This window comes from Desmodus rotundus, chromosome 4 (genome assembly GCF_022682495.2).
Source record: "Desmodus rotundus isolate HL8 chromosome 4, HLdesRot8A.1, whole genome shotgun sequence".
Taxonomy (NCBI): domain Eukaryota; kingdom Metazoa; phylum Chordata; class Mammalia; order Chiroptera; family Phyllostomidae; genus Desmodus; species Desmodus rotundus.
Genome location: NC_071390.1, coordinates 338,929 through 359,222, shown reverse-complemented (window position 1 = coordinate 359,222; position 20,294 = coordinate 338,929). Strand labels below are relative to the sequence as shown.

The 20,294-nt window shown below is 64.5% G+C and overlaps 2 protein-coding genes across 2 annotated transcripts in view; both read left to right on the top strand.

Moving 5' to 3' along the window:
- Positions 1 to 12,831, top strand: part of KNDC1 (kinase non-catalytic C-lobe domain containing 1) — a 43,139-nt gene extending 30,308 nt beyond the window's left edge. The window contains exons 19-31 of the mRNA XM_045191653.2: positions 2,077 to 2,170; positions 2,250 to 2,347; positions 2,553 to 2,773; positions 3,609 to 3,722; positions 3,918 to 4,065; positions 4,145 to 4,324; positions 4,900 to 5,106; positions 5,632 to 5,714; positions 5,890 to 6,040; positions 8,626 to 8,748; positions 8,825 to 8,884; positions 9,589 to 9,746; positions 11,084 to 12,831. Coding sequence (XP_045047588.2) covers positions 2,077 to 2,170; positions 2,250 to 2,347; positions 2,553 to 2,773; positions 3,609 to 3,722; positions 3,918 to 4,065; positions 4,145 to 4,324; positions 4,900 to 5,106; positions 5,632 to 5,714; positions 5,890 to 6,040; positions 8,626 to 8,748; positions 8,825 to 8,884; positions 9,589 to 9,746; positions 11,084 to 11,315 — 1,869 coding nt within the window. The 3' untranslated portion in view covers positions 11,316 to 12,831. The remainder of the gene's footprint in view (positions 1 to 2,076; positions 2,171 to 2,249; positions 2,348 to 2,552; positions 2,774 to 3,608; positions 3,723 to 3,917; positions 4,066 to 4,144; positions 4,325 to 4,899; positions 5,107 to 5,631; positions 5,715 to 5,889; positions 6,041 to 8,625; positions 8,749 to 8,824; positions 8,885 to 9,588; positions 9,747 to 11,083) is intronic.
- A 3,428-nt stretch (positions 12,832 to 16,259) lies between these two features.
- Positions 16,260 to 19,309, top strand: UTF1 (undifferentiated embryonic cell transcription factor 1). The gene is made up of 4 exons (XM_053922618.1): positions 16,260 to 16,806; positions 16,930 to 17,404; positions 18,992 to 19,043; positions 19,184 to 19,309. Exons 1-4 carry the CDS (start codon positions 16,260 to 16,262, stop codon positions 19,307 to 19,309), a joined length of 1,200 nt encoding a protein of 399 aa, XP_053778593.1.
- Positions 19,310 to 20,294: the final 985 nt, after the last annotated feature.

Genomic DNA, 20,294 nt, shown 5'->3' with positions numbered 1-20,294 from the left:
AAAAAGTTCTGGTCGGGTCAGGCCAGGGAAAGGCCTTGACTCAGGGGACCGTAGGCATCACATCGGGACCCAGGCGGACCGAGTCTCTGTGGTCAAGCTTCTCGTGCTTCTGCTGCCCTGTGGCCGCTGGGGCGACGCCCAGCTTGAAGATTTTCTTCTCTGTCATCCCAGGAGTTGTGTGAGTTTTAACCCACGTAGGCTTATCTTTCGAACCCGTGAAAACAGCCCTTTTCAAGGGCTCGGCCTGCAGTTCGGTCACATGCAAAGTGTTGCAGACAAACTTCACACCTGACTTTACAAACCAAGGTCCCTGAGACGCGGAGAACAAGTCTAGACAGACCCACAGACCCACTCCTGGGGGGGTCACCCCCAGCACCTGGACAGAGGATGAGGGGACGATAGGCTGGACACGGTCTCACACAGAGTGGCCTCCCGAGCCGCCCAGGAAGGAGGCGCGTCCTGGAACACGGGGCTCCCGCCACCCTGCCCTCGGGTTGGGGGAGCGTCAGCTGGGGTCACCACCACCGTCCTCAAGGCTAGGACCGCAGCCGAGCGTACGTGGAGGGGCTATCGGACCCCCAGGCTTCGCTCAAACCTGACACACCGACAGCAGAGGACGAGTCCCACTGTGAACACAGCTCCTCCGGCCACTGGCATCCACAGCCATGTCTCGGCCCAGGCCACCGGACAGGACTTTCCCCAACGGGATGTTCCAGGCCTGCCCAGCCCACGGGTGGCCCCACAGCAGAGGCGCTGACCTTTTGTGCAACACGAGACGCCACCCGTGGCCAGTGGCTGCCGTGTGGGTGCAAAGGCCTGGGGCACAAAGCCCTTGGCACTGACCCCACGACAGGGGCCTGGAGTCGCTAGCTGTCAAGTAGGGGAGGCGGATGGGGGCCCAGGGTGAGCGGCGTCCAAGCCCTCGCTCTCCTCCGAAACACTGTCCCAGGAAAGAGAAGCCCACAGCTCCAGAGCACCCGCTGCCCGTGGACGTCTCCCTGGGGGCTCAGTCCACTTCCTCCACGTGCATTTCCGTGGACATGGCATTCCCCTGAGGCACCTTCCCCTGCAGTTGGCACTTGACTGAGCGAGAGGAGGATCCGGAGTGTGGGGACCTGCTCTGCCAACGAGAGGGGCAGAGGGACGTGTACTATGCCCCAGCCAGCGGCGCTCACCGGTGGTCCCATGGGGGGCTCCATCATTAGAACAGCTGAGAGTGGAAAGGGGCGGCCCTGGGCGGGAGCCCGCAGTCAGAGGTACAGCTGGAGGGCACTCACACATTTCAATAAAAACAGCACCTGCACCTCCCAGCGTGCAGAACTGTTCGGCCTAAGTCCCACCGACAGAGCCGAGTTGTGGTGGCAGGCTGAGGAGGCTGGGAGCTGGTTTGGACTTGCACTCCTTACCTTTCCCACGGTGACCTCCCAGCCACATCAGTTCTCAGGCGAACACACCTGTGTGCAGTGCACTCGGGGCCTGGGCCAGCGCCTCCAGGTCCCTCTGCCCCTCACCGCGGGCCCCCACCCTGCCCTTGCCCTGCAGGAAGAGCCAGCCTCACAGTCCCAGCCAAAGACGCCCCACAGCTCTGGGGCTGCTCAGTCGGCTGAGTCCTCCCTCCTCTGGCTCCTTGGAGCCAGAGGCTGCCGGGTAGACAGGCGCTGACCCCACCCCTCCTCTGCCTGCCAGCTCCTCCTGGGGGCCTGTAGTTATTGGGGTACAGTTAACAGAGGGTGACAGCCCACCAGCCGCCCCCCTTCTCCAGCCTCCTCCTGGGTCAGTGGAATCTACTTTTTCACAAAGAACAATTTCCAGAAATGGTCCCTCATCCCTGTGTGTCTCGGCTCGGCTCGGCGTCTCCTGGGGCCCCAGCACGGCTCCGACCCCACTTCCACACACGAGTCTCGCTGCAGGAGCACCCTCGGGGGCTTTGCCGTGAGCGACATGTGCCTGAGGGCAGTGTGGCTTCCACTCCGTGGGGTCCCGCTGATGTGGGAATTGTGGGACCGCAGAGAGGGGCATCCAAGGGGAGCTGAGGCTGCACGGCCCAGCCCTGCCCACCGACTCTGTCCTCTCCAGGAGCTCGAGCAGCAGCTCATGATGGAGCAGAGAACCTACCGGAAGACCCTCAAGTTCTACCAGAAGCTCTTACAGAAGGAGAAGCGGAGTAAAGGTAGGGCCCTGTGAGCTCAGGGTCACCCAGGGGCCCACGGGGCCAGATCCTCAGGGTGCTGACGGTGCCCCGCCCCCAGGGTCCGAGGTGAAGACCATGCTGTCCAAACTGAAGGGGCAGCTGGAAGAAATGAAGTCCAAGGTGCAGCTCCTCGGACTGGTCAAGAAGTACCTACAGGCGAGTCGTCCTGCCTTCCCAGCCCCACCCCGTGGGTTTCCCACAGTTACAACCTTCGGAACCTATCGTGCCACCAACCCCTGACTTCTGCGGGGCTGCATGCTATGCCACTGCCCGGGGGGGGGGGGGGGGGGGCAACCAGCCGGTGTCCCGCACCCCCTGGTGGCTGCAGGTCAGCCAGAAGCACAGACTCCCTGGCCCGCAGGTCCTGTACGCTGAGCAGTGGGGCCTGGAGCCGGGCGCCCTGCCCCTGCTGGTGAACGTGGCCGCCGCCCACTGCAGCACGCCCGACTTCAGCCCTCTGGACGAGTCCTCCTCCCTCATCTTCTACAACGTCAGCAAGCACCCGCGTGGCGGCCGGCAGCGCAAGGCCCGCGTCCTGCAGGCGGGCACGCCGCTGGGGCTCATGGCCTACCTCTACTCCAGGTGCACACCGTGCCGGGGCTGGAGGGGCTCCTGGGGGCGCCCCGGTCACCCCTAGGCCTTTGAGAGGGAAAGGGAGACAGAAAAAGAAACAGGCCCAGAGGAGGGGAAGAGCAGGCTGTGTCTCGCTCCCTCCCGGAGCCAGGTTTGATTTGCAAGACTGGGGGAGGCCGCCACACGCCTCCTTGGCTGGGCTCCTGGTTTGCGTGGCCTCAGAGCCGCCCCCCCCCCCCCACCGGGGGCAAATCTGAGGACCCAGGCGTCCGGGTCTCAGGAGCCCCAGCAGGGGCTTTGGAGGAAAGTAGGTGAGGAACTGCCCAGCGGGCCGCTCAGACCGCTCGCACATGGAGCCCCCAAGGCAGGCCCGGGCCCACCCACCTCACTGAGTCAAAACGCCACAGTGAACCGTCCGGCTCCCAGGGCACGTTGCGGGGGCTGGGCACGCTCACTGGAGCGAGTGTGGTGTGGTCGTCACGCGTGGGTGCGACAACCCAACGGCACAGAGCTTTGGGGACCACTTGCTGGTCTGTCCCAACACTGGGGCTTCCACCCTGGGGCTGGTGCCTGTGAGCACAGCTGCGTGAAGTCGCAGGTTCTAGGAGACCGGCGGGGGCCTTCCAAAGTGATGTGCCCCCCCACTCGGAACTCACGTTCACCCTCCCATGTGGCACCCACGCTCACACAGAACTTACACACACGTTTACACTTCCTACGAGGAGCTCTCACACTCACACACACTCACTCAAGAGCCACTAGCGCAGGTGTGGGGAGAGCAGGGCGCCCCGCCCACTGGACGTGCGGGTGGGGCGGGGCCGGTCTGACGGGCCCCTCTGCGCAGCGACGCCTTCCTGGAGGGCTACGTGCAGCAGTTCCTGTACACCTTCCGCTACTTCTGCACGCCCCAGGACTTCCTGCACTTCCTGCTCGACCGCATCAGCAGCACCCTGTGCAGGTACGCCTGGTGTCCGGGTGCTGGCTGCAGGGGTAGCAGGTGCCCCGGGACAGGCGCCGAGCCCTAGGCCCTGCGGCTTGACGGCTGCTGCCTCTCTCCTGACCCCGCGGGTGGGGTAAGCGCCGAGATCCCCCTTGAAGGCAGAGCTGCCCCCACAGCCCACAAGCATCCCGTGTCTTGGCCATCTGTCCCCAGGGCCCACCAGGACCCCAGCTCGACCTTCACCAAGATCTACAGGCGCAGCCTGTGCCTGCTGCAGGCCTGGGTGGAGGACTGCTACACGGTGGACTTCACCCGCAACGCTGGGCTGCTGGGGAGGCTCGCCGACTTCGTCTCCTCCAAGGTGGCCCGGGGGGCAGCACCGGGGAGGGGCAGCCACTGCCCCGCCCAGGACGCAGCCGTGACCTTCCACTCCTGTCCAGATCCTGCCCCTGGATGGCTCCGCGGAGCACCTGCTGGGCCTCCTGGAGGTGGGCACTGACCGGCGGTCCGAGAGCGGCCTGCGCGGCCCAGAGCTGGAGGACCCCAAGGAGGCGGAGGAGGATGCCAGGCCCCTCAACGCCCTCTGTAAGAGGCTCTCGGAAGATGGCATCGCCCGCAAGGTGGGGGCCTCTCCACGGGGAGGGCCTCCTGGGACAGCACTGCTCCAGACCCCTGAGGACCAGCGTGCATGGGCACGCACCCACACACACGTGCAGGCACACAGAGATGCCCCGTTCGCACACGCACACGTATACACACGTGTGCTCACAGGCACAGACACCTGCGTTTTGTGAGCAGGTACACGTGTGTGCACACACAGGCTCACATACAGGCATGGGTGCACGCGTGCTCCGGGCTGCCCATCCTGAGACCAGCCCTGTGGGGCTGGCACTTCCTGTCCCCCACGCCCTGGGCAAGGACAGCAGAAGGCCCCACACTACAGTGGCCTTTCCTTCCTGACCCTGGGGCCGAGACCCAGGCGGGAGGAAGCGCCCAGGAGGCGAGCGGGATGAGCGCGGGCGCTGAGGGAGCCCCAAACCGCGGTGGCTCTGTGCACAGGGGGCCCACTGAAGTGGCCAGGCCAGATGTCCTTGAGCCCACACGGCTGCAGGCGGGAGGGACTTGCTGTCTGGCTCTAGCTGAGCCAGGCTGAAGGGGCGTGGGCCCGGGTCCTCTCCCCCAACCCCCCATGCAGAGCTTCCCCTGGAGGCTGTCCCGGGGCAACGGGCTGGTGCCACCGCACCACAAGCATCGCCAGTACACCATCGCGTCCGCCCTGCCCAAGCCCTGCTTCCTCGAGGACGTCTGCGGCCCCTACGCCAAGGCCAGCGAGAAGGGGCCATGCTTCCTGACCGAGTACAGCACCCACCAGCTCTTCACCCAGCTGACACTACTGCAGCAGGTGAGGGGCCGGCCGGCCGCCTTGGGGGCCATGGGGCTCAAGGGGGGACACAGATGTTTGCTGGAGGCACACACGGACACACAGTGAGCCTGGTGGCCAGCCGTACAGGCAGGGGGTGATGCCGCCAGAAGGTGAGGCGGGGCCTTAGCTCTGGGCCCACAAAGGGCACACAGGGCCCACTGCCCACCCTCCGTCTCCGACACATCACCTCCTAAACACCAGAGGGCGCCCTTCGGACGCCATGGGGACCACCTCCCCTCTGGAGCTGCTCCAGGATCCCAGGCCCCTTTGCTCCCACCCTGGGCCCAGCCTCTTAAGCGTCCCCTTCCTAGCCCCCACCATCATCCCCCAGGTCCTCGGCAGGTGGCTGCAGCGGCAGCCACCCAGCGGGGTCATAGCAAGGGAGACTGCGCCCTGCAGCAGAGGGCAGGGGGGCACCCGTGTGAGGGGGCGTTCCCCTCCCCTGAGCCTTGAGCACAGGTCCCTGGGGAAGGGGCCTGACCGTCTGGGTCCTTGTCCCCGCAGGACCTGTTTCAAAGGTGCCATCCCGTCCACTTCTTAAACTCGCGGGCCCTGGGCGTCATGGACAGGAGTGTGGCCATCCCGAAGTGAGTGTCCACCCGCAGGGGTCCACCTGGGGTCCGGGGCTGGTGGGAAGGGCTTCACCGAAGTGTCTTGTGGACAATCTTGGCTGAAGGGAGGTGCTGGTGTCAGAAGCCACCTCGGAGCCGGACCCTCCGGGTCGCGCCTGTTCTCAGCGACACCCGCCCGTGTCTCTTCCAGAGCCAGCTCCTCCGAGTCTCTGTCGGCCAAGACTTGCAGCCTCTTTCTGCCCGATTACATCCAGGACAAGTACCTGCTGCAGCTCTTACGGAGCGCGGACGACGTCAGCACCTGGGTGGCTGCGGAGATCGTCACCAGCCACACGGCCAAGGTGGGCACCTCCGCAGCTTGGAGCTTGGGGCAGGGCCTGGGGTCTGACCGCTAGGGCCCCGCTGTCCGGCCTCCAGGGAAGGGGCATCACAGGCCTCCAGCCGCCGTGGAACTGCACAGGTGTTGCCCAGCCACACACATCTCACACGTGCACACAGGCTGTCCCACACGCAGTCTGCACACGGTTTGACACACACACACACACACACTCAGAGTATGTCCGCCAGCCCCTCCACACCCCTGCCTCAGCCGTGTCCCAGCTGTGAGTAGGGACTCCCAACTGTCCCACAAACCTGAGCTCTGCAAGGGTGGGGATTGACTGGGTTGCTGCCACATCTTTGCAGGTGGCACCTCCTGTGCCCTCAGCCAGGTGGTGGAATAAAACACACTCAGGTCAGTGGTCCAGTCGAAGTCAACCACCCACTTCCAGGGGCCAGCCCAGCTGTGTCTGGTCCCTGGGACTCAGCTGGACCAAAGTATCTCCGCCTCAACTGGCCCACCTGCATCAGGCAGGGCACAAGGTGGGCCGAGAGGAACAGTCACCTGTGTCAGGGCCCCACAAGCTGCCCTAGAGGCCACTACCTCCCCATCAGATGGCAAAGCCAAGATGTCTGCTCCTGGGATTAACAGCCTCTGCGGTTTCTTTCCTTTTCCAATGCCCCTGTGTCCCTCTCCCCGAGCCTCATGGGGGAACCCCAAGTCCCACTGATAAATGCAGTTTGCTACATCTTTCCCCTTTGGGGAGAATTTTCAAGCTTGGGGATTTACGAGTGGACAGATGGGCCCACCCTCACTTCTGCCAGGGAGTGGGAGCAGGGAGCCTGGCTCCCCGGACCATCCTGATCCACAGCGTTATAAACACCAGTCACAACATTACCGTGACACCGGCCACAGCCTCCCCACGTCAGGGTCTTCGCCCGTGACCTCCGCAGGGACATGAACAAGGGCAGTCCCTCCACGGACCTCGGCCTCCCGGGAGCTTTCCTGAACCCAGGCCCCTGAGAAGGCGGAGAGAGGGGCTCCCGTCCTGAGTCCGCGGCTGCCCCCCAACAGGTTGATGCCACCCCCCCCCAGTGGGTTCTGTCCTGTGCAGTTGGCAATGACGCAGCCCAGACTCACACCCCACCCACGGGGCGGGTGCAGTGGAAATGGGCCCCACGTCCCTGTCAGCAGAAGGTTCCGGCGAGCAGCACTCACCACGAACAGCCCATGGCATCTGGGCAGGGGACACATTTCTGAGAAACCCAGACGTGGGCCTTCAGCCACAGCGCCCATCCCTTCTGAAAGACCTGCCGTCACGTCAGAACAATCCAGAGACTGACGTCACATCTGAAAACCAGAGTCACAGAATAGCGTTGGCATTAAACCTCTGAGCCGCAGGATGCAATGGCGTGATCGGTGAAGCCCTCGGGGACAATACATTCTGTTCAGATGGGGACACGGTCAAGAGAAAGCAGCAGTATAAAGTTCCTCGCCTTGGAGAAAAGTGTGTCTTTTCTAGATGAAAAATGGTGAGTTTGAAAGCCAAACAGGGTTCTTATTTCATAAGTTTAAAGTTTTGGAACACTGTAGCCAAGAGGAAAAGCCAGCCCGGCCCATCCGCACAGTGAAGTACTGTGCCGCCTTCAACAGGAGTAAAACCGGGGGTGAGCCCTGGGGACACCGCTCAGCACGGAACAGCCATCACGGAAGGGAGGGATCATTTCCATGGACCCCAGCATCTGAGTCGTGACTGCTGGCGCAGGCGCTCGAGCCAGGCTGCTGGGAGGTCACGATGGTGAATGACCTCCAGGGACCATCCAGTTGACCCCTGACCTCTGTGCATCGAAACCATGGGAGACGAGGGTCAAGCCTAATGGAAGGGAGTCTGGTCAGACGCTGTGTCCACCTGAAGAAGGGCCTCGGCTGTGGGGACAGGGTGCAGGGTGAGGCCGCGCTGAACGAGGGGGCCTGATGATTTCTCCAGAACCTTCTAGAGGTCTCTGGAATTGTGAAATCCAAGCGCTGTCCGTGGGCCTGTAACCTCAGCTTCTCAAGTCTGCTGTCAAACGGGGAGGCCTCAGGAGTAACCTGCCTTTGGGGCTGCCCAGGGGTCTTCCCATCAAGCCCGCGACCTTGACCCCAATGGCCAACAAACTACAGGACACAGAGGGGCCGCACGGGACAGCCCCCGGTCAGGCGCTGAGACACATCCTGCAGTGGACACCGACCCAGTGGGCGATGCGAGGAGCTCCAGTTTGTGGCCGCAGGGGCTCGGTCTTCCCGGGGCAGCCGCCCTTCCTGGTCTTGAAGCTGCATCCCTCCCCGTTTGTCCCTGCCCCTCACCCAAGTTTGCCCCGGAGCCACAGCGCCCCGCGGGGGCCTGAGGCTGACTTCATCGTCCATCCTGGTGCTTATGGGACACTGGCCTTTCTGTCTGTCTTCCAGTAACACCAGCCCCTGCCCAGCTCCCCTCCCACCACTGAGACCTGGGCCCCCCACCGGCCCCTGGCACACGGGGCCCAACGCCAGCTTCCTCTCTCAGGGCCAGTGATGGGCCCTGCGCACGCCGCAACTGCAGACGCTGAGCACGCCGCCCCCCTGTAGTTGCAGGTGAACCTGCTGTCCAAGTTCCTGCTGGTCGCGAAGCTGTGCTACGAGCAGAGGAACTTCGCGACCGCCATGCAGATCCTGGACGGCCTGGAGCACCTCGCCGTGCGGCAGTCCCCGGTGAGTCAATACAGGCGGCAGGCTGGGGGCGCTGGCCACGATGCTCGGGCCAGGCTCACCTGTGCTCTCCTTCTAGGCCTGGAGGATTTTACCCGCAAAGATAGCTGAGGTCATGGAGGAGCTGAAAGCCGTGGAGGTACCCCTGCTTTGCGTGAGCTTCGGGTAGCTGCGTCCTCTGGGCCCCTGCCCGTAGTGACGCGACCTGTACCGCCCGGGGTGGCACCTGACAGAGCACGGTGCTCCTTGGAGTGGTGCACCGAGCTGCCCAGCCTGGGCAAAGGTGGCCAGGAGCTCAGGGGCCCCGGAAGCCACCTGCTGGGCCAGTGGCACAGGGCGCAGGTGACCCGAGGACCTGAGCTGGCCAGCCGGCCTCCTCGCCACCTGCAGCATGCAGAGATGGCCCCATGAGACACTGAGGGAGGCGGCAGTGTTTGCAGCGATGGGGCATCTCCCCCAAACAAAGCTGCAGGGCAGGCCCGGCCCAGACACTCGCATAGGGCCCCGCCACCGGCCAGCCCCGGTCTCGTCTGGGCACCCAGGCACCCGGCTCTCGTCGGGAGCCCGTGGGAGGGTGGGTGAGGGGAGGCATTTGCCATTTGAGCAGTGGGAGGTGAGAAGCTTTCTGAGGGGCGTCAGGGTGCCTCGGACACCTGGTCTTTTGGCCCCCAACCCAATAATCCAAGGTGCGTTTGGACGGGTTGGAAGTCCGAAGGCTGTGGTGCCATTCTGCAGGAACACGGGTGCCAACCGGGCTGGTCTGCGCTGCGCCAGCCCCTGGCTGAGTGCCCAGGGCTGAACTCTGGCCTGTGTCCCCCACCCATGCCCTGGCTGGGCCACCAGGTGTTCCTGAAGAGCGACAGCCTGTGTCTGATGGAAGGGCGACGCTTCCGGGCCCAGCCCACCCTGCCCTCAGCCCGCCTCCTGGCCATGCACATCCAGCAGCTGGAGACGGGGGGCTTCACCATGACCAACGGGGCCCACAGGTGGAGCAAGCTCAGGTGAGGGCCTCCCCCACCCCTCCTGCTCTTCTGAGGCCTGGTCCTCCCACCCTCACTCAACCCTCAGCCCCTCCCCAGCCCCCACCCCCGTGACCTGCAACCACCTCCTCCTCCACAAATAGGGCCAGCGAGCCCCACACCTTAGGCACCCGTGGTCTCAGTGTTGCCCCCAGGTCACATGACCTTCCTATTGGGAGATCCAGGCTCACCATGAACCTCACCACACCTCAGCTGGCGTGTGACTGCCCTCCCTGACCCCCAGGTGCCCCATCCCCCCTCTCTCCCTGCCCCCACTGCCCCCTTGGTCCCCCTCCCTGGAGCTGCTGTCTCACTCGCCTGGGAGGCGCAGTGCAGGGCCCGTTGTAAAAAACCACCACCGCACCCCCAGCCCTGCCTGTCCTCGGAGCTCCAAAGGGGCCCTCACCCCACAGCCGGCAGCGCACCCGGCCCTCTCCCTGACCACACAGGCAGGCGGGGCGGGGGTGGGGGGCCCGCCGGTCAGACTCTGCCCAGCCCCACGACCCCAGGGTCCAGGACCTGGGGCCCGAGGTTCCAACCCCCTCCGCGCAAGCCCCGCCCCATCGCTGCCCTTAGGGTGGCGTTTAGGAGAGCCCGCAGTGCACACTCAGCGAGCGAGTCACCAGACCCTGAAGCACAGCGGGGAAGAAACAGCAGCAGCAACGCCCCAGAGCAGAGCGAGGGCCGAGGCCAGTCTTCCAGGCCAGGCCGAGAGCACACGGCAGCCCCTGGCCCTCTTCTCCTTCCCGAGGATGAGACAACCCATTCGGGGTGCACCTCCACTCCCTCCAGACTCAGGGTGGAATGTCTCTCAGAGCCCCCGCCCGCAGGCAGAGTGACGGGCTCCGCCTCTGAGTCCCGTTTTCTCGGTGACACGCTGGGGTTGCAGGTCACTGTTTCACTCACAGTTCTCCGGGGACGAGCCCTGGTTCCCAGCGCTGGCCACTTCCCGGGCGGTAAGACACTCTCAGGGTGGTGGCTCAAGCTGCCGTCCCACCATCCCTGAACCCAGCGCATGCCGCTGACGCCCCCTGCACAACCCACGTCCACAGCAGCCACGTCCTCCGCGTCCCCTGCCACTGCTGTGGGTTTCATTCACACTGGGATCCTTAGCACCAATCCGGGCAACGTAGATTCTCAGTAAATGTGAAATGAAAAGTGGATGGACGGACAACAGGCCTGGGCAACGAATGAGGTTTGGCCTCATGAATGGAGACAACTCAGAGTTTGTCCTCTGAAGAGCTTAGGTTCCCACCGTCAGGCGCACGCCCGGAGTTCCCGAGCCGTGGGCTCACCTCTCATTTCTCCGCCCAACACAGAAACATCGCCAAGGTGGTGAGCCAGGTGCACGCCTTCCAGGAGAACCCCTACACCTTCGCCCCCGACCCCAAGCTGCAGTCCTGCCTCAAGCAGAGGATCGCGCGGTTCAGCGGGGCCGACGTGTCCCTCTTAGCCACAGACAGCAGGGCCAGCTGCCACCAGGTTGCCAGCGAGAAGCATTCTCGGAAGATTCAGGACAAGTTACGGCGAATGAAAGCCACACTCCAGTGACAGAGGACAGTGGGTCTGGACACGAGACTCCACACCGCCGAGGACAGCGCTGGGAGGAAGGAGCCCGCTGGCTCCCGGCCCCGCCGCACTGCGGGCGCAGCGTCCACCACCTTAGACTAGGGACCCCCAACACAGGCCCAGCTGGGGCCTCTGGGCACTAGGACGGGGCGGCGCAGAGCTCAGGCTGAGACCCAGAGAGGTCCGGGGTTTCTGCGAGAAAATTTAACAGTTCAATCTTAAAATTTTAAATGAAGACAGAGTAAGTAAATGCCCCAGGATCAAAGAAAGGGCTCTCGCCATTCTCCAGTGGTCCAGCCCACCCCAGCCCCACGCCCACCCGCCCACTGCTCGCCCACACGCAGGTTTAACCCCGTTTCAGTGGGTCTGGCCTCCCAGAGCCCAGCAACAAAGGACCAAGACTGACCTCTGACCCCCGCACCATCCTCAGGTCCCAAGGGCTTCTGAACCCTTCCTTTGGAGCACCAGAAGCTTCCTCGTAGCCCAAGCCCCAACCTGGCTCATATTCCCACCCCCCACCCCCGAGCCCCCAGCCCCACTCCCCACCCACCACCCTGCTCACCCTGGCCTAGCCAAGGGGGGGCCCCCGCCAGGCCTCCTGCTGCTGGCAGGCACCTCGCAGCCCCCCCCCAGTGCCCCATGTGCCTGCTGCCCACTGCCCACCCCGCCCTGCCACGAAGAGCAGCTCCTGGTGGGACAGCTGCACCCCAGCCGCGGCTCTGTTTCCCAGCAAAGCACGCAGGACACAGCAGCTCCAACGCGGAGGCAGCCTCAGGGGCCAAGAGGCCCCTGCCAGTCTGGTGGCCCGGAGCCACTGCGCACCCGCCTTCCGCAGCCATGCATGGCACGCACACACCCACACCTGGGCTCCCCCAGTTTGCCGCCTCTCGTGCTTTGTCAGAGCCGACCACCTCGCTGGCAGAGCTCTCCCCCAGGGCTGGTGCTGAGGCTGCCCAGTGGGTGGGCCACAGCCCCCCAGGGCCTCTTCCCCACCGGGAGGCCGGACCCCCTGGCACCGTCCTAGGCTCCCCTGTTCTTGTGTTGCAAATTACCGCAAGACCCACGATCACTCTTCTGAGTTTTAGAATTAGTGATTCTCTAGAGCGAGCGGCTAGTGGTATTTCCGGGAGAGCTGTGCCTGAGACGAGACGCACTCCTCCCACCTTGGGACAGGCGTCCTCACACGCGCTCACTCCAGACACCAGGTCCCGCTTCAGAGGAATCGGGGGCCGGCACTCCTGGTCCTGCAAAGGTGGTTTTATTTTTATTTTTTTCAGGCTTTTATGGGAGGATTATGTTCTGCCAATCAACTCTTCCGCTTTTAGGTTTTGAGTTTAACAAGACAGTGCCGCAAAGCCTGAGGCCACATTAGTGCCCAGCACAAATGCACATTCCGATCGCAACAATTTACGGGGGGAACGGATGGGGCTTTCCGCTTTAGCACGAGGTTTGCATGGCGCCTTCCTGTCACGTCGCACAGGTTTCTAAATAAAGTCATTTCTACCAAGACGGCTTCCCTGTGGCTCGTCCCGTTCCTCCTGATGGTCACAGTGGGGGCCCCGGCACGACCGGACAGAGACAGTTGGTGCCCGTGAAGGTGCTCGGGTTGAGGGGCGCCCGGGCCGCAGCCAGGACCTCGGGTGGCGGGGTCTGCGCGGAAGGGGTCCAGATCGGCAGGCACCACGTGAGCAGGGGTGGACAGCCAAGGGCTCGCAGCACTTGCAGCAGGCGGTACCACGGGTGTGGTCTGCGAGGAGCCCACCGACCCCTCCGCGCTCCTGTGTGAATGGGGACGAGCTCGCCTGCAGGCAAGTTTGGAAAAGTCCAGTCTTTCCGAAACACAGGGAAGCAGGCAAGTCCCCCGGCTGCGGCCAGCAGCTGCCACGTGGCCAGGCAGCTCCAGTGCCCCCGTCACAGGGGCAGGTGGTTTGGGCCCTCACCTACCTCAAAGTCGCTGAGCCCTGGCACCTCTTCCCTCCTAAGACCCAAGTAAGGTGCCATGGAGGCAGGCCTCCCTTCACTGCACTTATCTAACCGAATCCACAGGAACCGAAAGCCAACGACCCCCCCAAGTCCCCCAGTGAGCCCCAATCCCTGGCCACCCGGATGGTCCCCTTCGACGCTGGGAGGAGCCCAGCATGAGGCACTGAGACTCTGGGAAGAGTCCCAACCGCACAGGCAGTCCGCGTGCCCGGAGAGGGACCGGTGGGCAGGGGGCAGCCCAGGGCGGGCTGCGTGGAGGCGCACAGATGCCCAGCCGTCCAGCCAGCCCAGGAGCCACAGGGACACCAGCACATGCCACGTGGAGCAGACCTGTGGGACCACCAACAGCCAGGCCACAGCCTGGAAAACAGTGCCCAGCCCTGGGGCAGAGGCCACCCCGCCTGCCCAGTCACAAGGGAATGAATGAGGCAGGGCCCACCTGGTCCTCACCCCAGCTCTAACCACAAAGTCACCAGCAGTCACCTGGTGTGGCCCTCACCACTGTGTGGAGTGGTCTGCCACACCCAGGAAGCGACTGAAGTTCGAGTTCGAGGAGCCCACGGGGCCCTAGGACAGTGGTGCCGCTGGAAAGGCAGGGCCCCAGCCGGGGGCCTGCCTGCTTCCCCTGCAGACTGGGGCGTCTCCTGCAGTGTCCTGTTGCTGCTGCGGCTATTGGAAGCCGGCTGCACAGACAGTGGGAGTCTTCGCGGGGCGTGGGACGCTGGGCTGGGAGCTGCCACGTTCCCCCGACCCCAGCTCCATCTGCCTCTCTCACCCTCCAGGGGCTGAGCTAAAGAACGGCATTTTTCAAGGGAAACGGTCAGGCTGAAGCCAAAGGAGCTGCACGTGAAGACCACTCAGCCTGTGGGCAGCTGCTTGCAGGGGCCGAGCTCCGCGACCCTGAAGCTGCTTTCCACACACAGCAGGGCTGGCCATAACCAGCTGCGGACGAGGGAGCCAGGCCTCTGGCTGGCAGAGGAAGAGGCCACAGGAAAGCCTGTGGGGATGTGAGAACGAGCACTGCCGTGCGGGTGGGGATGAGGGGGCACAGAAACACTCCACGGAGGCGTGGACACGGGCCAGTGGACATTGCTGGGCCGCTGCGGGGCTTCTCCATCACCGAGTATCGACGTTGGGTGGATCACTGTGTTGGGGGCCGCCCTGCACCCTGCAAGAGGGTTCACAGCATCTTTGGTCTCTACCCACCACATGCCAGCCACTCCCCCCACAAGTTGTGACAACCAGCAGCGCCTCCACACACCGCCAAACATCCCCTGGGGGACGATACCCCCAGGACCAAGGGCTTGGCGGTAGCGACAACCCCGTTCCCAGACTTTGGCATCCAGATCCCACGCCAGACCGCAGCCTGGGGCAGGAGGAGTGTGCGCCAGCCCGCACTGACCCAACCTGTCCAGTGCGTGGGCTGGTCACAGGAGACCCCATCGACACATGCAGACGCCCCGGGTGCAGCCTGGTTCCTGCCGAGTGTGGTGGGCGTGGCGACCGCCCCGCTGCAGGCCAGAGATGGGGACACGGCGCCCTGGCGGTGAACGGACAAAGGCACCAGCCTTGGGGAACTCAGGCAGGCACCGTGGTCCTGCCGCTGCCCTCACCCGACGTGACACGAAAGGCGAGCGTGGAACTTCTATGGTCGTCTTTCCCGAAACCTCGGAAAAGCACCAAACACAGAGGGACAGTCCACAGAACACTGGACCAGAGTCCTCAAACTGGCAGGGACACAGAAACGAGGCGGAGGACAGCCACAGCACTGAACGCAGGTCCCAGGATGGGGCCCTGGGACAGAGAAGGGACGTGGGTGAAAACCTGGTCCCTGATCACGTCTCCAGTGTAGTCCGTCAGACGGTACCAATGTTAACTCCTTAGCTCTGACCAGTGCACCACGGCCGGTGCCACGTTTGGGCAGGGGGTTAGGGGGAGCACAGGGGCTTCGGGTGGCTGCGACCTGCCTGCCAATCTACAGTTTTCCTAAACTAAGAAGCTGTGAAAACCATTACAGCTGGTCTACAGTCTTTCACTGAAGGACCTAACGTCCACCGGTTAACCCCAGTGATGCAGTTGTAGGTTACTTTGTATCTCTCATGTATACAATCAGGCAATCTGCAAGTAAAGCCGGTTGTACTTCGTCCTCCCCAATCTGTACCCACCTCATTCGCTTTTCCTGTCTTATTGCTCTGGCTAGAACTTCTACAACAGTGTAGGACAGAAACGGTGATGCTGGGCCTCCTGGTTTTACTCCTTGTCTCAGAGAGTAATGTTCAACTCTCTACCTTGACCATAACGTTGGCCCGAAGTTTCTTTCTGGCAACCGTGTGAATTTTGACCCTAATTCTGACCGCTGGTCACACCCTTTAACAAATGAAACCCGAAGCCACCTGCATACAGTGACGCACAGCCGCCCATGCACATTCCAAACCAAAGTGGACAGCGGGGAGCAGAGCAAGACGCATCTGCAAACGACACCCGGGCCCACTAGGCAGCGGGGAGGGGCCCCGCGGGAGCCTTCCGGCTGGAAGGTTCCAGAGCAGCTCTGCGCAGCGGTGAGAGGGCTCGGCACATGCGTGAACACGAGCTGAACTCTGCGCCTAACGCACGCCACCGGGTCAGTTTGCACCTCAATCTAACCGTCTGAAGAGTCCAACCACTGCAGCGTGGCAGGTTCCTCCCCGTCGGGCGGGGGCGGAGCCTCGCCCTCCGCACCTGCGGCCTAGGGGCCCGGAAGGCTTGCCGGGAAACCGAGGCGCAGGAACAGCCCGAGTTGAACTTGGAGCGCGGAGGGGGCGGGCCTGGGCGGGGCGGGGGGAGGGCCGCGTAGACCCGGCTCCGGCTCGCACGGAGGGCGGAAGCGCGCAGAGCGCGTGTGGGCGGCCGTGCGGGCTGCCGCCCGGATCCTAGCACGTGCCCCCCTTCCCCCCTGACCCCAAGATGTTGCTCCGGCCCCGGCGGCCACCCCCGCCCGCACCCCCCGCATCGCTGGCACACGACAGCCCAGACCTCGAGTCACGGGCGGCTGGGGAGGTCCCAGGGACTCCGCCTGGACGGCCCGCCTCGCCAGGCGCATCGGGGGCCCCCGAGCCCCCCGGATCCCCAGTGTCCCCAGGCTCAGCGCAGCGTACGCCCTGGAGCGCCCACGAGACGGAGCTGCTGCTGGGCACGCTGCTGCAACCGGCTGTGTGGCGCGCGCTCCTACTGGACCGCCGCCGGGCGCTGCCCACCTACCGGCGCGTGTCCGCCGAGCTGGCCCGCCAGCAGGTGCGGCGAACGCCCGCGCAGTGCCGCCGCCGCTACAAGTTCCTCAAGGACAAGCTCCGAGACGCGCAGGATCAGCCACCCGGACCCTTTGACGCCCAGATCCGCGAGCTCATGGGGCTGCTTGGCGACACCGGACGCAGGCGCGGCCGTCGCCGCTCTCCCGGGCCCGGACGACCCCCTCGCGGCCGCCGCCCGGCCCCTGGCGCGCCCTCCGAGCAGGGTAGGTAGGGTGGGGATGGGGCAGGCGCGCTGGGCGGTAGAAGCGGGTGGGCAGGGAGGGGACTGGCGGCAGGGGGGCGGCGATGGTCTGGGCACCCAACCCCACACCCGCCCCGCATTGCAGACGTACCGTCGCTATCCGCTTCCCGCGACACGGATGTGGACCCCGCCTGGGCGCTCCGATTCAACTCTTCCCCTCCCAAGTCCTCCGAGGCCCCCCGCCCCACCAGCTCCCCGACGGCGCTCCCCACCTTAACCCCCGGGCCGGGCCGCCCGGAAGACCACGCGTCCGTCCACGCCCCCGACTCCCCGCCGCCCCTCGACCCGGCCTGGGAAGAGCCCGAATCGCCTCCCGGCCGCCCCGAGAACCCCTCGCCCCCGCAGCCCGCGCCCCCGTCGCTGAACGCCGCCCTCCTGCAGACCCTGGGCCACCTGGGCGACATCGTGGCGGTGCTGGGCCCCCTGCGAGACCAGCTTCTAACCCTGAACCAGCACGTGGAGCAGCTGCGCGGCTCCTTCGACCAGACCGTGTCCCTGGCCGTGGGCTTCATCCTGGGCAGCGCTGCCGCCGAGCGGGGCGTCCTGGGGGACCCGCGCCCGTGAGGCCGAGCCTGCGCCCGCCCCTTCCGTCGCCACGACGCCCTCTGCCCTGACCCCATCCTGTTGCCCTCCCCCCACTTCTAGGTATGTTCAATAAAAGAGGTTGCTTTTTCGATTAAACTGTCTGAATGTGTGCAGGTCTCGCCTAGGTAGGAACGGTCCCCTGCCCTTAGGGCGAGACTAAGATGGCTTTTGGGTCCTAGGGAAGGAAGGGCAAGAGGACCTACAGGGGCCAGTGCCGGGTGGCTGCCCTGGGGCTCGCGGGGATCCCAGCCAGGGCCTTACCTGGGGGGCCCGCCTGCGGGGGGAGGGGTTGTGGAACCTGAGGTCGGGGTCCTCAGACTGCCCGGCAGAACTTACCGCCGGCGCAGACTGGCTGTGGGGGGCGAGCAGCGCGTCCGCCCGCCCAGGGAGCCCTGCTGAGCAGAATTCGAAGGCTGGACCCTACCCAGGGAATCCGAGGGCAACGGCCGCCCAGCTCTGCCTGAGCTGTGGGGGATGGTGAGCGGGCTGTGCCTCCCCCCTGCCCCCCCGCGCAGCCTCGCAGACCCCAGGTCGGCCTGGAAACGGCCGGGAACACTGGCCAGGGGAGGGGTGGTGTTGTCCCCGGGGAAGGGAGGGGCCTGGCCCCGGTGGGCCCAGGTGCATGGGCTAAGGTCTGAGGCTTTAGACTTTGGTGGAGACCAGGGTCCCTGCAACGTTGAGAGGATTTTCGTCGAAATCCTTGGGAGTGTTTTCCGAACAGTAATTGAGCCCCACCCTGGACCGGCGGTTCCGGCGGAGAGGAGAGGGCTGGGTGGGGCCGGGATGGGGCCTGCCGCGGTGGAGATAGGAAGTGTCCCGAGGCGCTGCGCCAGCATAACAATGCGCCCTGGAGGAGAATGCGGGGGTGGGGGGCGTCGGCCAACTAGGGGCTCATTCAGACCTCAGCAGTCGCCTGGGGCTGCAAGGCCACGTGAGGGCGGGCGGTTCTGACTGGTGGGGTTGCAGCCCCTCCCCCAGGCGTTTTCTGCAGGCCTTGTGGAGTCCGCAGGGGACCCTCCGCCTGCAGGATCCCCGATGAGCCCAGCGGGGCTGCGTGTTGAGGGCTCTGGGAGAAACCAAGCGCACGGGGACCGACTCCAAGGGTCACCTCGTGTAAGACTCGCTGCCTCAGCCCCAGGGCAGCCCTGCTGCAGCCCCCAAGACCCCAAGCTGCCGGAAGGAAGCCTGTTCTGCTGGGAGTCGAGTTGCAAAGGCTCCCCGCCCCCACTCCCGGGCCGAGTCCAAGTAAACCAGGCCGGTGTCTCCCTCAGGCGAGTCGCTGGGGACCCTCGGGCCTGGAGACGAGCTGTTTTAGGACTGAAAAACATCCATTGAGTCTCGAGTTTGAGCCATTTCAGGACGCCGGGAAACCCGCGGGCCTTCCTGCCACCTTGACTGGGGGGTCACGCTGGGGCTTCCTCCCAGGCGCCCTTCGAGGTCGTGACCTGCAGTGCGCGGCCAGCCTGCAGCGAGGTCCTGCAGCCCGAAGGAGAGGGACACCAGTGGCTGGCAGTCTGCGGCCCACCCCAGCTCCCGCTCACGCCTCTTCCATCTCCGCCCAGGTCTCCTCCCCACAGCCCTGCCCGTGACTCCCTGCACCTGCGGCTCTCTCAGGTAAGCCACGTCTGGTGTTGCAGGGTGTCTTCTGCACGCGCCCTGGGTTTGGCTGTGGTCACTCGAAGCAAACCCACCCGGCTGGGACCCGACCACCAGGCCTCCTGGACCACTCATCAGACTAGTGCCCCTTCGTCTAGGGCTTCCTGGCCGCTGTTGCGTTCAGACACACGCCTCTCACCCCGTTACCCGTTTCCAGCCTGCGGTCCAGTGGCGACCGGTGCATCCGCCAGCACCGCCCTGAACGCCTCATCTCCCCAAACTGAGACTGTGTCCCCGTGAGACACTGGCATCCCACCCCCCACCTCCCGTCTTGGACATGACTCCGCTAGGGCTTCGCCGAAGTGGGATCACGCTGCACTTGGCCTTGTGTGAGGGGCTGGTCAGTGTCCTCCAGCCCTTCGTGCAGTTTCCTTCCGTTTTCAGGCTGAATACTAGTCCATCGTACAGGCGGACGCATTTGCTTTCTCCACGCAGGACACCTGGGTTCCTCCTACCTCTTGGCAGCTGTGAGTAAAGGCGCTGTGCACACGGTGTGCACATATCTGCCCAGACCCTGCTTTCACATCTGTGCAGATGCGCGGGAGTGGGGCCTTGCGTGTGGAATGTTTCCAGGAAAACCCATTGTCCCCACCAGCAGTACAAAGGGTTCCCATCGTCCACGTCCTCACCAACGTGCCCTCGGTGACTCACAGCAGGTGCGGCCACCACAGCGCAGCACTTGACAGCTCAGCACCTGCCCGCTTTACAGTTGCCCAGCGGGCCCATCTGGCTGGCCGTCCTACCGGGTGGTGTGCGCCCCTGGTGCTCTGCCTGCGTCTCCCTCTTTCAGTCCACGCTGCTGCTGACCGACCGCGGAGTGACTCAGCCCTGTCCTCACTCACACAGCCATGTGAGCCTGTCCTGTGTCCCCCGCCCCACCGACCTCTTCCCACGGCTGTTGCGATCCGCACCAGCTGTGCCGCCAGAATCCCCCGGAATCCGGGTCCCTTTCTGAAGACCCAGGGGTCACTGTCCTAATCGTTTTATCCAGAGGCAGCACGCCGCTCCCGCGGTTGGAGCTGCCTGGGTCACGGCTGGTTCCTGTGTCCCCAGAGCAGCGGCGCGCGGGAGGAGTCTCAGGCGGGGGAACATTCCAGAAGTGCATCGTCCATCCCATCACCAAGCCCTCGAAACACGGCTGATGAGACTGATAAACTAAATCTTTAAATCTAAATTAAGTTAAATCCCCACATACGCCTCAGATTCCAC